This window comes from Phascolarctos cinereus, unplaced genomic scaffold (assembly GCF_003287225.1).
Source record: "Phascolarctos cinereus isolate Bilbo 61053 unplaced genomic scaffold, phaCin_HiC Scaffold_726;HRSCAF=1367, whole genome shotgun sequence".
Classification (NCBI taxonomy): domain Eukaryota; kingdom Metazoa; phylum Chordata; class Mammalia; order Diprotodontia; family Phascolarctidae; genus Phascolarctos; species Phascolarctos cinereus.
In genome coordinates this window covers 424,337,419-424,349,822 of record NW_027556098.1, presented here as the reverse complement: position 1 = coordinate 424,349,822, position 12,404 = coordinate 424,337,419, and the positions used below count along the sequence as shown (strand labels likewise).

Here is a 12,404-nt window from a genome sequence, read left to right as displayed (position 1 = left end):
GAAGCCAGGGCTAGCATTCTAGGCATGAGAGGAAGCCCTGGAAAGCCTATGGAGACTGGAGATGGTGTGTCCTGTTCCAGGCATAGAAGGGAGGCCTTTGCTACTGGATTATATGTGGAGGGGGAGTAAGATGAAAGAAGACTGGGAAAGGGAGGAGAAGAGCAGATGATGAAGGCCTCTAAGCCCAGCAGAGGATTTTAGGTCATCCTGGTGCTTATGTGAGCCTTAGGAAGATGAACTTGACAGCTGGGTAGAGGATTGACTGATCTAGGGAGACCCTTGAGGCAGTGAGATCAAACAGCAGGCTTTTTCAATACCACAGGTGTGAGGCAATTGGGGTCTGAACCTAGAAGGTGGCAGTGTTGGGAGAGAAGGGGGTGGGGGGATGTATGTAAGAGATGTTACAAAGGTGGAATCCACAGGACTTTCCAAAAGATTGAAGATGGAGGGGGGATGATGGTATGAGTGTGAGAGATGGTGAGCAGTGGATGACACCTCTTTTATGAGCCCGGACAATCAGGAGGGGGACCTGGATAGTGTTAGGAAAGTAGGAAGATGGGAGGGTTGGAGGAAAGATAACGAGGTTAGTTTTGGACATGGCAGGAGAAGAACCCAAAGAAAAGAGTGTCACCAAAACCTACGGTGAAGAGAGTATCAAGGAAAAGAGGATGAATGATGGTGTCGAAAGCTGCAGAGAGGTCCAGAAGGATGAGGATTGGGAAAAGGCCTTTTGGCGTAGCCATCAGGAGATCACTGGCAACTTTGGAGAGAGGCATTTCAATTGACTAGTGAAGTTGGGAGCCAGAATCCAGAGGGGTTTTTTTGGGTTTTTTTTATTTATTACTTAATTTATTTTTAGTTTTCAACATTCACTTCCATAAGATTTTGAGTTTTAATTTTTCTCCCCCTCCCTTCCCACCTCACTCCCTAAGTTGGCGTGTAATCTGATATAGGTTCTACTTACACATTCATATTAAGCATATTTTCACATTAGTTGTGTTGTAAAGAAAAATTAGAACTAATGGGAGGCACCATGAGAAAGAAGAAACAAAACAAAACAACAAAAGAAAAGGAGAGCAAATAGTCTGCTTCCATTTGCATTCAGACTTCATATTTCTTTTTCTGGATGTGGATAGCATTTTCCCTCATGAGTCTTTTGGAGTTGTCTTAGAGCCTTGCATTGCTGAGAAGAGCTAAGTCTACCAAAGTCAGTCGTCATACAACGTGGCTGTTACTGTGTACAACGTTCTCCTCGTTCTGCTCACTTCGCTCAGCATCAGTCCATACGAGTCTTTCCAGGTTTTTCTGAAGCTTTAATTTCTTCCTCTGAAAACTGGCTGTTCATGTCCTTTCACCACCTATCAACTGGGGAATGACTTGTATTCTTATAAATTTGACTCTGTTCTGTATATATTTAGAAATGAGGCCTTTATCAGAGACACTGGCTGTAAAAATTGTTTCCCAGCTTTCTGCTTCCCTTCTAATCTTGGCTGCGTTGGCCTTGTGTGAAACCTTTTCAATTTAATGTGATCAAAGTCATCCATTTTGCATTTCATAATGTTCTCTGCCTCTTGTTGGAATTGCCCATCATTTGGGGAATGGCTGAAGAAGTTACGGTATATGAATGTAATGGGAGGTAGAGATTCCCAGGTGCCCCATAGCAGGAGACCCTCCAGCAGCCTTTGGGATCTCCAGTATTTGGTCGGGCCGGGTCCCATCCACATGAAGGCCAGAGAAAGGTAGCTTCTTGTAAGTTATAAGGTGAAAGAAGGAGACATAAAGCAGGACTGAGGCCAGAACCTGCATGTGACCAAAGAAGAAAGACTAGATTCCAGGGATTGAGGTAGAGGCTAGAATCTTAAATCAGCCCTGGGCCAAGACAGTCCATCAGTGAACGTTCCTTCAATGCCTACTGTGTTCTAGGCACTGTGCCAAGCTCTGGGGATACAAAGAAAGGCAAAAGAGAATCCCTGTTGTCAGGGAGCTGAAAATCTAGTATAAAAACATGAAGATGGTTTGAGAAGAAGCAGATCATCAGCCTCAATCTTAGCTGATCCAGGCAAGAGAGAGGATTTTGGTGAGAAAACATATTACATCCAACAAGGACATAAGTCAATACAAGGAGAGAGGAGATTGGCAGCTCAAAAAGGAGGGCAGAGTTGAGGAGAAAATAGTCAAAGTTATAATAATAGCTAACAATTATATAGGGCCTCATCTGTGCTAAAACTCTAAAATATAATCTCATTTGATTCTCATGAGAATCCTAGGAAGTAGGGGCTATTATTATCCTCATTTTACAGATAAGGAAACTGAGGCAAACCGACACACTGTGACTTGCCCAGGGTCACATTTATTGTAAGTTTCTGAGGTGGCTTTGGAACTCAGGTCTTCTTGACTTCAGTCCCAGCTCTCTATCTATTGTGCCACCAGCTGCGTTTTGGTTTATAACTAGGATGCAGTGAGAATGTTCCTTCACACATGAATGAGGTAGGACATGGGAGGAGTAGTTTACCAGTTATCTTGCTGAAAGTTGGAAATTTTCTATTTTTAGCTCAATCCCATCAACAAAATGAACAACACAAATTGTTAGGTAATTCAGGAAAGATATGGTTTTCTATTGGTTGATGACAAATGTGCTCAAAGGTCAATTACATGTATTGCTTTTTTTAAACAAATAATGTTTATATGTTAAAAAACCACTTTTCTAAGGAAAGATTCTCTTCAGATATAACTTTCTTCTTTCTACCATTGGCACGCTGGCTATAGTCTCACAAAAACTCTTCTGAAGGATTGACCCATGGTGCCAGCCAATTCCTTTGGAAATCTGCTTGATTGAAGAGTATTAACATAAGTATAGGACAAGTCCAAATCAGAAAATATCCTGAAGACTCTAGTGAGAGCCAAGGTAAGGACTGCCAATATAAGAACGGCCGTGATGGCCCATGATGGTTTCAAGATGGCTTGTAATGTGTTCATGGTTTCCAAAGAGCCTGCCATCTGTGCAGAGATGTAACCCTGCTGATGAGATGTGCTTACAAGGTCACCTGCGAATGAAGGAACCACTCTGGTGCAGTGACAGTAAGAAAGTGACCATCTGTGGGAATCGATTTGCAGTTGGATTTCAGACCTTTCTGGCTGTTGGGGAAGAATCTGAAAGACCACATTGCACTCAGTCGGAGGTGGTCAGGGTTTGATGTGATCACTGCATGAACTTGCAGAGAACTGGATGCCTGATCACAAACTATTGTGCTGGAAACATGTACGTGCTGGTCACCCCAGAGGAAAATGTTGATATGTTTACATTTAATTTATTTTTATTTCAAAATATTTATAACAAAATTGGCCAATTATTTTCTACTAAAGGATTTTTCACTCAAACCCCTTAGACCATTATTATGAAGCCCCAAACGGTTCATCAACCACAAAATGGCAAGGGCTGCAATAGGCCCAATAGTAAGGCATGCTGTCTACTTCCTGAAAAAAAGGATGGCAGACTCAAGGCCCAGTATAAGATATATTATTTTTGGATAGCAAGTGGTTAGATTTTTTAAAAATCGTGTTTGTTACAAGGATTTTGAGCTTTTTTAAAATTAAGGAGCAGAAGCATTCAAAGATAAATTTTTTTTAAATGGATAATGGTTATCCTAAGAGGGTGATGGGTCATAATGGAATATAGCATGCCTCAGATGAATAGAAAAAACAAGGTTGGCCATCATGATGTGGTCTTAGACGTGAGAAGAGAAAAAATGAAAAGGATCACTGGGGAAATTAAACTATGCCTATAGACACCATAGGTGATGAAATAATATGAATATTTAGTATATGTTCCAGAGATGGCAAATCTATGGATCTGAATACAATATAAGAAAAGCTGGATGTAATATTGAAAATTCTGTTGAATTCTATTGACTATTGCTCAGCTTAGCATATGAAATTCACAAAGAATGACTGTGATGATGCATCAGAACTGGTCAAAATGGAGAAAGAGATAGAGCCATGACCCAATAATAAGTATAGTCAACCAGTGGTATTTGACAAAAGAATTGAAAGAGTATGGAGGTCCTGCAAAGGAATGGGGAGAGGGGGGAGGCTGGGCGGGGCTGGCAGTCGCATGCCTCTTGGGAACGTGGGGTCCTTGTTTCGTCAGGTCTGTAGAGGTATGGCGTCCACGCTGGTTGGTAGTGTTTCGATGGAGACCAGAGCTAACATCCACTAGTGGGAGAAGACAAGGGTCTCAGGAGCCCCTCCCCTGAGATTTCCTGCCCCCTCCTCTCAGTGTCCTGCTGGATATGTAGCATCCATGCCCATGGCTGGCTGCACACCCCAAACTTAGGCAGCTTGTCTGAGTGTCCTGAGTACCGGATATGATTGGGAGAGGACATGCATTCAAATCCTGCCACTGCCACTTAGGAGCTGTGTACCTTATCTGAGCCTCGGGCAAAGATCTAAGACTTCTCTACTTAAAGGCTTCCTTACACCAAAAGTTTGGCACCTACAGTCATGCAGACAACCAGAATCTTAACCTCTGGGAAGCCCCCAAAAGATGCCGACACAGCCACTGAAGGGCGATGACTTAGAGGGATGTACAGTCATTAGGAAGGGAAATACTTGCCAGAAGTCTGGGTTGGACCTGATTGGCTCAGGGCTCATTGCCTGGTGCTGGTACTTGGCGCTGATCGCCTTCCATTCCAGGCTGAGATAGTGGTCCACTCCCTACAACTAGGGAACTTAGTGATGCCTTGTCCTAGAAACTATTTTTCTAACAGTTGAGTACAAACTTGTAATCACCATTTTTAATAAGCACAATTAAATTAACTACAGAATGTGGCAAGAATCAAAGCTTTAGCAAACCCAACAAATTTGGATTTCAAAAGTGTCTGAACTCAAACAAATTAATTCTTTACAGTGCATTTCTCATACTGTTCATTAACTCATAGTTGTGCAGCAATGCCCCTAAAATGGTATTACAGACGTGCCAAGCATACTACTTACACCAAGCACTCGTTAAAACTGCTGCTTACACCATGGTTTGTATGCACACTTATAAATACAACAAGTGTACATTCAATAATAAAATAGTTTCTAGTACTGTGAACAGAGCATGCCCAGTCACAGGGTTTGAGTTTTCATCTCCCCTGCAGGGAGGGATGTTGGTCAGGTCCCTCTGTCATTATTAGTTCATGGCCTGAATTGGGAATATGATGAGAATGCTGGTCCTGTCTGTGTTGCACATTTATTGTGAGAGTCCAATGGTATTGTATGTGAAGCTCTTTGCAAATTAAGTTATCCTGAGAATGTGAACTAATGGCATTTCCAAATGATTGATTCTGCCCATTTAATTTTGAAGACTTCTTTTAAGTCAGTTAACTTTCTCTCAATGGAGGGAAGAAGATATATTTGTGTATATGTGTATGTGTCACTATATATATTTCTTTCTTTGTTTCCGTCAGATGGAGAAACAAGATTTGAAATGAGGAAGGCTGCTGCCAAGCTGAGTATTTCTATGAAAGAATCACGACAGCCCAGATTCATGAAAAATGGTCACTGTGACTTCAGTTCGAGAGAAATCTGTTACTCTGATATCAAGATCGAGAAAAAACTGAAGAATCACTGTGAATTTGATAAAGCTGAAAACAGCTTCAGACAATATTCAGACAATATTCACTGTAAGAAAATGACCTCAGGGAATGACTGTTCTCAGGATGGTAGATGTAGGGAATGCTCTACTGGACAGATACACGTTGCTGAGTCTCATGAGAAGCCTCCTGAAGTGCAAACTTACCAATGTGAGATGGCCTTCAGCTTGAATTCAGACCTAATTAGATCTCAGAAAAGTCATACTGGAGAAATGTTTTCTATCTATAATGAAGGTGAGAAGGCCTTCAGTCATAATGCAAAGCTCACTGGCCATCAGAAAATTCAAAATGGAAAAAAATATTATGGATGTAATGAATGTGGTAAAGCCTTTATGCGACAGTCATCCCTTACTTCCCATCAGAGAATTCATACTAAAGAGAATTCTCATGAGTGTCATGAAGGTGGTAAAACTTTCAGTGAAACCTCATCCCTTATTTTACATCAGAGAAGACACACTGGAAAGAAACTTTATGAATGTAATCATTGCAGAAAAACTTTCAAACAAAAGTCCAGTCTTGCTGAACATCAGAGAATCCACACTGGAGAGAAACCTTATGAGTGTAATCAATGTGGAAAGACTTTCAGACACAGCTCTAGTCTTGCTGAACATCAGAGAATCCACACTGGAGAAAAACCTTATGAATGTCATCAGTGTGGAAAGAGCTTCAGACAGAGCTCCAATCTTGCTGAACACAAGAGAATCCACACTGGAGAGAAACCTTATGAATGTAATCAGTGTGGAAAGAGTTTCAGACACAGCTCAAGTCTTGCTAATCATCAGAAAATCCACACTGGCGAGAAACCTTATGAATGTAATCAGTGTGGAAAGACTTTCAGGTGCAACTCCAAACTTGCTCTACATCAGAGAATCCACACTGGAGAGAAACTTTATGAATGTAGCCAGTGTGGAAAGACTTTCACAAACACCTCCCATCTTGCTCTACACCAAAGAGTTCACACTGGAGAGAAACCTTATGAATGTAATCAGTGTGGAAAGGCTTTCACACAGAGCTCAAGTCTTGCTAAACACCAGAGAATCCACACTGGAGAGAAACCTTATAAATGTAACCAATGTGGAAAAAGTTTCAGACAGAGCTCCAATCTTGCTGAACATAAGAGAATTCACACTGGAGAGAAACCTTATGAGTGTAATCAATGTGGAAAGACTTTCAGCTTCAACTCCAAACTTGCTCTCCATCAAAGAATCCACACTGGAGAGAAGCCTTATGAATGTAATCAATGTGGAAAAGCTTTCAGACTCAGCTCCCATCTTGTTCTACATCAGAGAATCCACACTGGAGAGAAACCTTATGGATGCAATCAATGTGGTAAAACCTTCCGGCAACAGTCATCCCTGATTTCCCATAGAAGAATTCATAATAGATAGAAATCTCTCACTGTACTGAATGAGGAAAGGCATTCAAATGGAGTACAGAGCTGGTTAGACATCAGAAGGTGCATTCTGGGGACAAGTTCTATGTAGACTCAGCGTGGGAAGACCTTCAGTCAGAGAGCTTATCTTACTTTGTATCAGAGGATTCGTAGTGGAGGAAAACTAGGAATATGCTCAGTGGTGACATGCATATTGCTGAAGATGAAGAAATGTATTACATTTAATAATAAATGTTATAATAAATATGATAGAATGGGCTCATTTTATTTCATGGTTGTGAATTTTAAAATAAAAAATCAAATATTGATAGTTTTCTTTTTGTCCTTTTTGCCAATTTTGAAGGTATTCTCTCTCTTGGATGTAATGGTTTTAGTGTTCATTTCTGATGAACATTTGATATAACTGAGGCCAACCAACAGAAGAAAGGCCTTAGAATTAAGGGGGATAGGGAAAGGCTTCCTGGAGAAGTTGGGATTTTAGCTGAGACTTAAAGGAAGCCAGGGAAGACAGGACGTGTGAGGATGAAGAGGACAGCCAAGCATGGGGGCTGGCATGGGGGGATGGGGAGCGGAGGAGGACCAGGCAGGAGGGATGATAAGATCCAGGCAGGGGGGATAGCATGGGGGATGAGCAGAGCCAGGCAGGGGGGGATGAGGAGAGCCAGGCAGGGGGGATGGCACAGGGGATGAGGACAGCCAGGCATGGGGAATGGCATGAGGGATGAGGAGAGCCAGGCAGGGGGGATGGCATGGGGGATGAGGAGAGCCAGGCAGGGGGGATGAGGAGAGCCACACATGGGGGATGGCACAGGGGATGAGGACAGCCAGGCAGGGGGAATGGCATGAGGGATGAGGAGAGCCAGGCAGGGGGATAAGGAGAGCCAGGCAGGGGGATGGCACAGGGGATGAGGAGAGCCAGGCAGGGGGGACAAGGAGAGCCAGGCGGGGGGACGAGGAGAGCCAGGCGGGGGGACGAGGAGAGCCAGGCAGGGAGGATGAGGAGAGCCACACATGGGGGATGGCACAGGGGATGAGGACAGCCAGGCAGGGGGGATGGCATGGGGGATGAGGACAGCCAGGCATGGGGGATGAGGAGAGCCAGGCATGGGGGATGGCCAGAGGGAATGCCTGGAGTTGGGAGATGGAGGATGCTGTGTGAGAAACAGCCAGGAGCCCAGGGTCACTGGATCCAAAACTATATTATGAGGCAGTGTACAGTGCACCAGGACTGGAAAGGATGAGAGCAATGGGCTTTGAATACCCAATAGAAGATTGTCTATTTGCTCCTGGAGGCAATTGGGGGGGGCACTGCAGTTTGCCGAGTAGGGGGTGACAGTCATATTTGTGTTTTAGGAAGATCACTTTGACAACTAAATGGAGGACGGACTGGAGGTGCAGACCTCCCAGCAGCTACTGCCATGGTCCAGATGGGAGGTGATGAGGGTCTGCCCTGGGGTGGGGGCTGAGTCAGAGGAGAGAAGGGGGATATTGCAGAGATGCTGCTGAGGGGAAGTCACCAGGCCTGGACAAGAGGCTGGACTTTGGGGGTGGGAAGAGCCAAAGATAAATGAGTAGGAGTCAAGCAGACACCTAGGCTGTGAGCCTGGGCAAATGGGGCGGCGGTGGTAATAGGGAAGTTTAGAAGAGGGAGCATTGAGGGGAAAGATAGTGAGGTCAGTCTTGGACGTGTTGAGTTTAAGATGGCTACGTTGGAGACGTCCAAGAGGCACCTAAGGGATGTGAGACTGGAGGTCAGCAGAGAGGGAAGAACCCGATGGGGTGATCTGGGAATGCTCAGCAGAGAGATGATCACTGATCGGTGGGAGCTGATGAGATCCCCAGGTGAAGTGGAAGAGGGAGAAGAGGATCCAGAGCAGAGCGGGGTGGGACATCCCTGGTCACAGACTTAGTGGGTGTGACCTAAAGACCAGGCAGAGGACGTGGAGGACGAGTCAGACCGTAGAAGTGCGAGAGGAGGAGGATGGACAGTCACAGGCTGCAGAGGGGGAAAGAAGGAAGAGCCGTTAGTGACCTGGGGGAGCAGCAGCAAGAATGCAGCCCCCTCCCTGCCACCCTTGCTCCCTGTAGGACACAGCTCAGGTCCCCCTCCTGGAGGTCTCTCCCTGTCACCCCAGGCATCCACGCCATCCCCCCTGAGATAACCTCCCTCTATAGACACACACAGAGATGCACACCCAAACACATCTCTCTCTCACACACACATATCCATTTCCATGAGGCGTTCCCTGTTAGAATGGGAGCTCCTGAGTGAGGCCAGGCAGTCTTTTGCCCTTTTTGGCATTGCTCTAGCTTAGCCTGGCACCTTCCTACAGTAGGCACTTCCTACACTTTTGCGGATGCACACAGTAGGCACCTCATGCACTTTTGCCGACTACCGCAGGAGCACGTGAGCAGCCAGGGGTCCCAGCCCTCAGAATCAAAGCAGGCTGGGGACTTGGCTTCCTTGGGAACAGACCCCATCCCTGGGAAGGCTCCCTGAGAGTAACAACACTGGGGGAAAGCGGGTGGGGTCTGGAGTCTGGAGAACGAATGAATCTTAGAAGTAGCCACGGAGCATCCCCTCCCTCTCTGCCCACCCCTCAGCCTGCCTCCAAACTCCGGAGGGGACCAGAGTCCAGCCCGACACCCCCAGACCCTCAGCAGGGGTCAGTAAGGGAGAGCAGAGGTCTGGTGGTCAGGGGCAGGGGGACAGAAGCCCCGGATGCTGGCTGGGTCAGAGGTGGGGGTGGGGGACAGCGGAGACCCCCGGGGGAAGGGGAACGTCAAGACCTCCTGGTAGGTGCTGGAGGGCATGGAAGACAGAATAGGGGGCGCAGAACCCGCTTTGGGGGGCTGAGCCAGGGCCAGGCTAGGGGGAGGGGAGGCACGATGGGGGAGCAGGGCTGCCTCGGTCCAGACGTGGGGGCGGGGGAGGGGCCGGACGTCTGCTGTCGGTGGGGGAAGGGAGCGGGACTCTGGAGATCTGGGGGGGATTGGGGTGGGGGGCGCGGGCTCCTGGGTTCCAGCGGAGGGGGGCAGGATAGGGAAGGCGCAGTGGGAACGGTAATGTCCGGGGGTGGGGGTGGGAGCCACAGGGCTCCCGCGGCCCAAAGGAGGGGGAGGGACTCGAGACGCCCGGGTCCGGGGGCCAGGCGGGGGGCCCTCAAGACTCCCGGTCCCGGGGAGTAGGGGGGTCAGGTCTCTACGATCCCGTGGCTCTTTTGGTTGGGGGGGAACTCTAGACTAGTAAAAATGAGGCAGCCACGAAAGGGGCGGCGGGGGGAGCGCACAGAGAAAACGGAAACGGAGCCAGCGCGGAGCCTTCTGGGAAATGTAGTCCCCCGAGGCCGCGCATGCCCAGGAGCGAAGGCTGCGGTAGAAGGGGCGGGGCTGCCAGAAGGCTCCTGGGGTGGGAGGTACCCCGCCCTGCCCCGCCCCGCCCTTCCCTTTCAGGGTCCTCAGCCCCTGGAGCGTCTGCCCTCCATCGTGCGACGCCGGACACCCCAGTTCATCCCTCCTGGACCCCGGTCCAGTCCACCCCTCTCCCTCCACGGGCCCTCGGGGTTGATTGGGTGGGGGTGGGTCTGATACTGCTAAATTTTCTTGCATGACATCTTTTTTCCCTGTTTCTTTGAAATTCCTGAACTTTAGTTCTTCCAAATGAACTTTGTTATTGTTTTTTCTAACTGAGTAAAATACGTTTTTCTAATTTAATTAGGATGACTTTGAGTAAATAGATTAGTTAGCTAGAATTGTCATTTTAAAAATCATATTGGCTTTACCTGCTCATCAGCAATAAATTATACTTCAGTTATTTATATCCGAGTTTACTTTCATGGAAAGTGTTTACGTTTGTGTTCATAGAGTTCCTGTGCCTGTCTTGGCAGACATGTGCTCAGGTATTTTATGCTGTCTAGGTATTTTTAAGTGGTCCAAAACTATATGGAATAATATTGCTGACACACTGAGGAGTTTCTCCATTTTTCATGTTTGACGAAATCCATCTTAACTTTGTCTGAAATCATGATTATGGGCCCTGCTTCTTTTTTACACGCTGAATTCTATTCCTGCCCTTTATTTTATCTTTGTGTGTATCTCCCATTTTTATGATGTTTCCTGAAAGCAACATATTGTTGAATTCAAATTTTTAATCTGTTATCCATTTCCTTTTATGGGTAAATTCATCCCATTCACATTCTAAGCTGCAATTACTTGCGTGTTTTCCTCCTTCTAGTTTTCCTTACTATCCTCACCCTATTTATTTTATCCCTCCTCACTCCTCTGCTTTACTTCTACCTGCTACCTAGCCCTCTAATTCCTTCACCTACCCACCCCTGTAAGAGTCCCTCCCTTATTCTCTCCCCCCATTCTATACCCTTGCCCTCTTATTTCTTTCTGAATTTAGAAGACTTTTGTACCCTTCTAGATATATATATATATATATAAATATTGTTCCCTCTATAACCCATTCCTGAGGAAGAGAGTGAGGTTCCACTTGCCCTCTCCCCACTTGCTTCTTCTGTATCAGTTTTTCCTTTTATGCCTCATTTGTATGAGATAATTACTCCTTTTTATCTCTCCATACACAGTTTTATTTTTTAGAATCATCACATCATACTCAGCTCATCCCCACATCTTTCAAACTACCCAAATAATGATGACAATCATAATATTACTGCTAATATTTTCACATATACAGAGTAAACAATTTGACCTTATTGAGTCCCTTATAATTGATCCTTAATGTTTACCTTATATTTCTCCTGGATGTTATGTCAAATTTTCCTTTAAGTGCTGGGGTTTTTGCCATAAAAACTTGAAAGTCTTTGAATTCATTAAATTTCCTTTTTTCCCCCATTCAGGATTATACTTAACTTTGCTGGGTAAGTTACCCTTGGTCATAACCCCAACTCTTTTGATCTATGGAATATAGCATTCCAAGACCTAGAGTCCTTCAATGTAGTAGCTGCTAGGTCTTGTGAAATACTTATTATAGCTTCATGATATTTAAATTGTGTTTTTCTTGTTGGCTTCCAATATTTTCTTAAGCTGGGAGCTTTGAAAGTTGGCTATGATATTCCTGTAAGTTTTCTTCCTGGGAACTCTTTCAAGTGGTGATCAGTGGATTTTTTTTTTCTATTTCTATTTTGCTTTCTTGTTCTGGAACTTCAGGGCAGTTTTCCTTAACAGTTTCTTGTAATATTCTATCAAGATTCTTTTTTTTTGTCTAATTTTTACATAGTCCCGCTGTTGTTATATTATTTCCCCTCGATCTCTTCTTCAGATCACTTGTTTTTCTGATGAGATATTTCAATTTCTCTTCTATTTTATCATTCTTTTGATTTTGTTTTATGATTTCTTGGTGTCTTAGAATG

General features: G+C 45.3%; 1 protein-coding gene across 1 annotated transcript in view; it reads left to right on the top strand.

The window, feature by feature from the left end:
• LOC110197907 (uncharacterized) overlaps window positions 1-7,675 on the top strand; it is a 42,527-nt gene extending 34,852 nt beyond the window's left edge. Inside the window, 3 exon segments of the mRNA XM_078146446.1 lie at window positions 5,915-7,028; window positions 7,031-7,118; window positions 7,120-7,675. Coding sequence (XP_078002572.1) covers window positions 5,915-7,028; window positions 7,031-7,118; window positions 7,120-7,432 — 1,515 coding nt within the window. The 3' untranslated portion in view covers window positions 7,433-7,675.
• The last annotated feature ends 4,729 nt before the right edge of the window (window positions 7,676-12,404 follow it).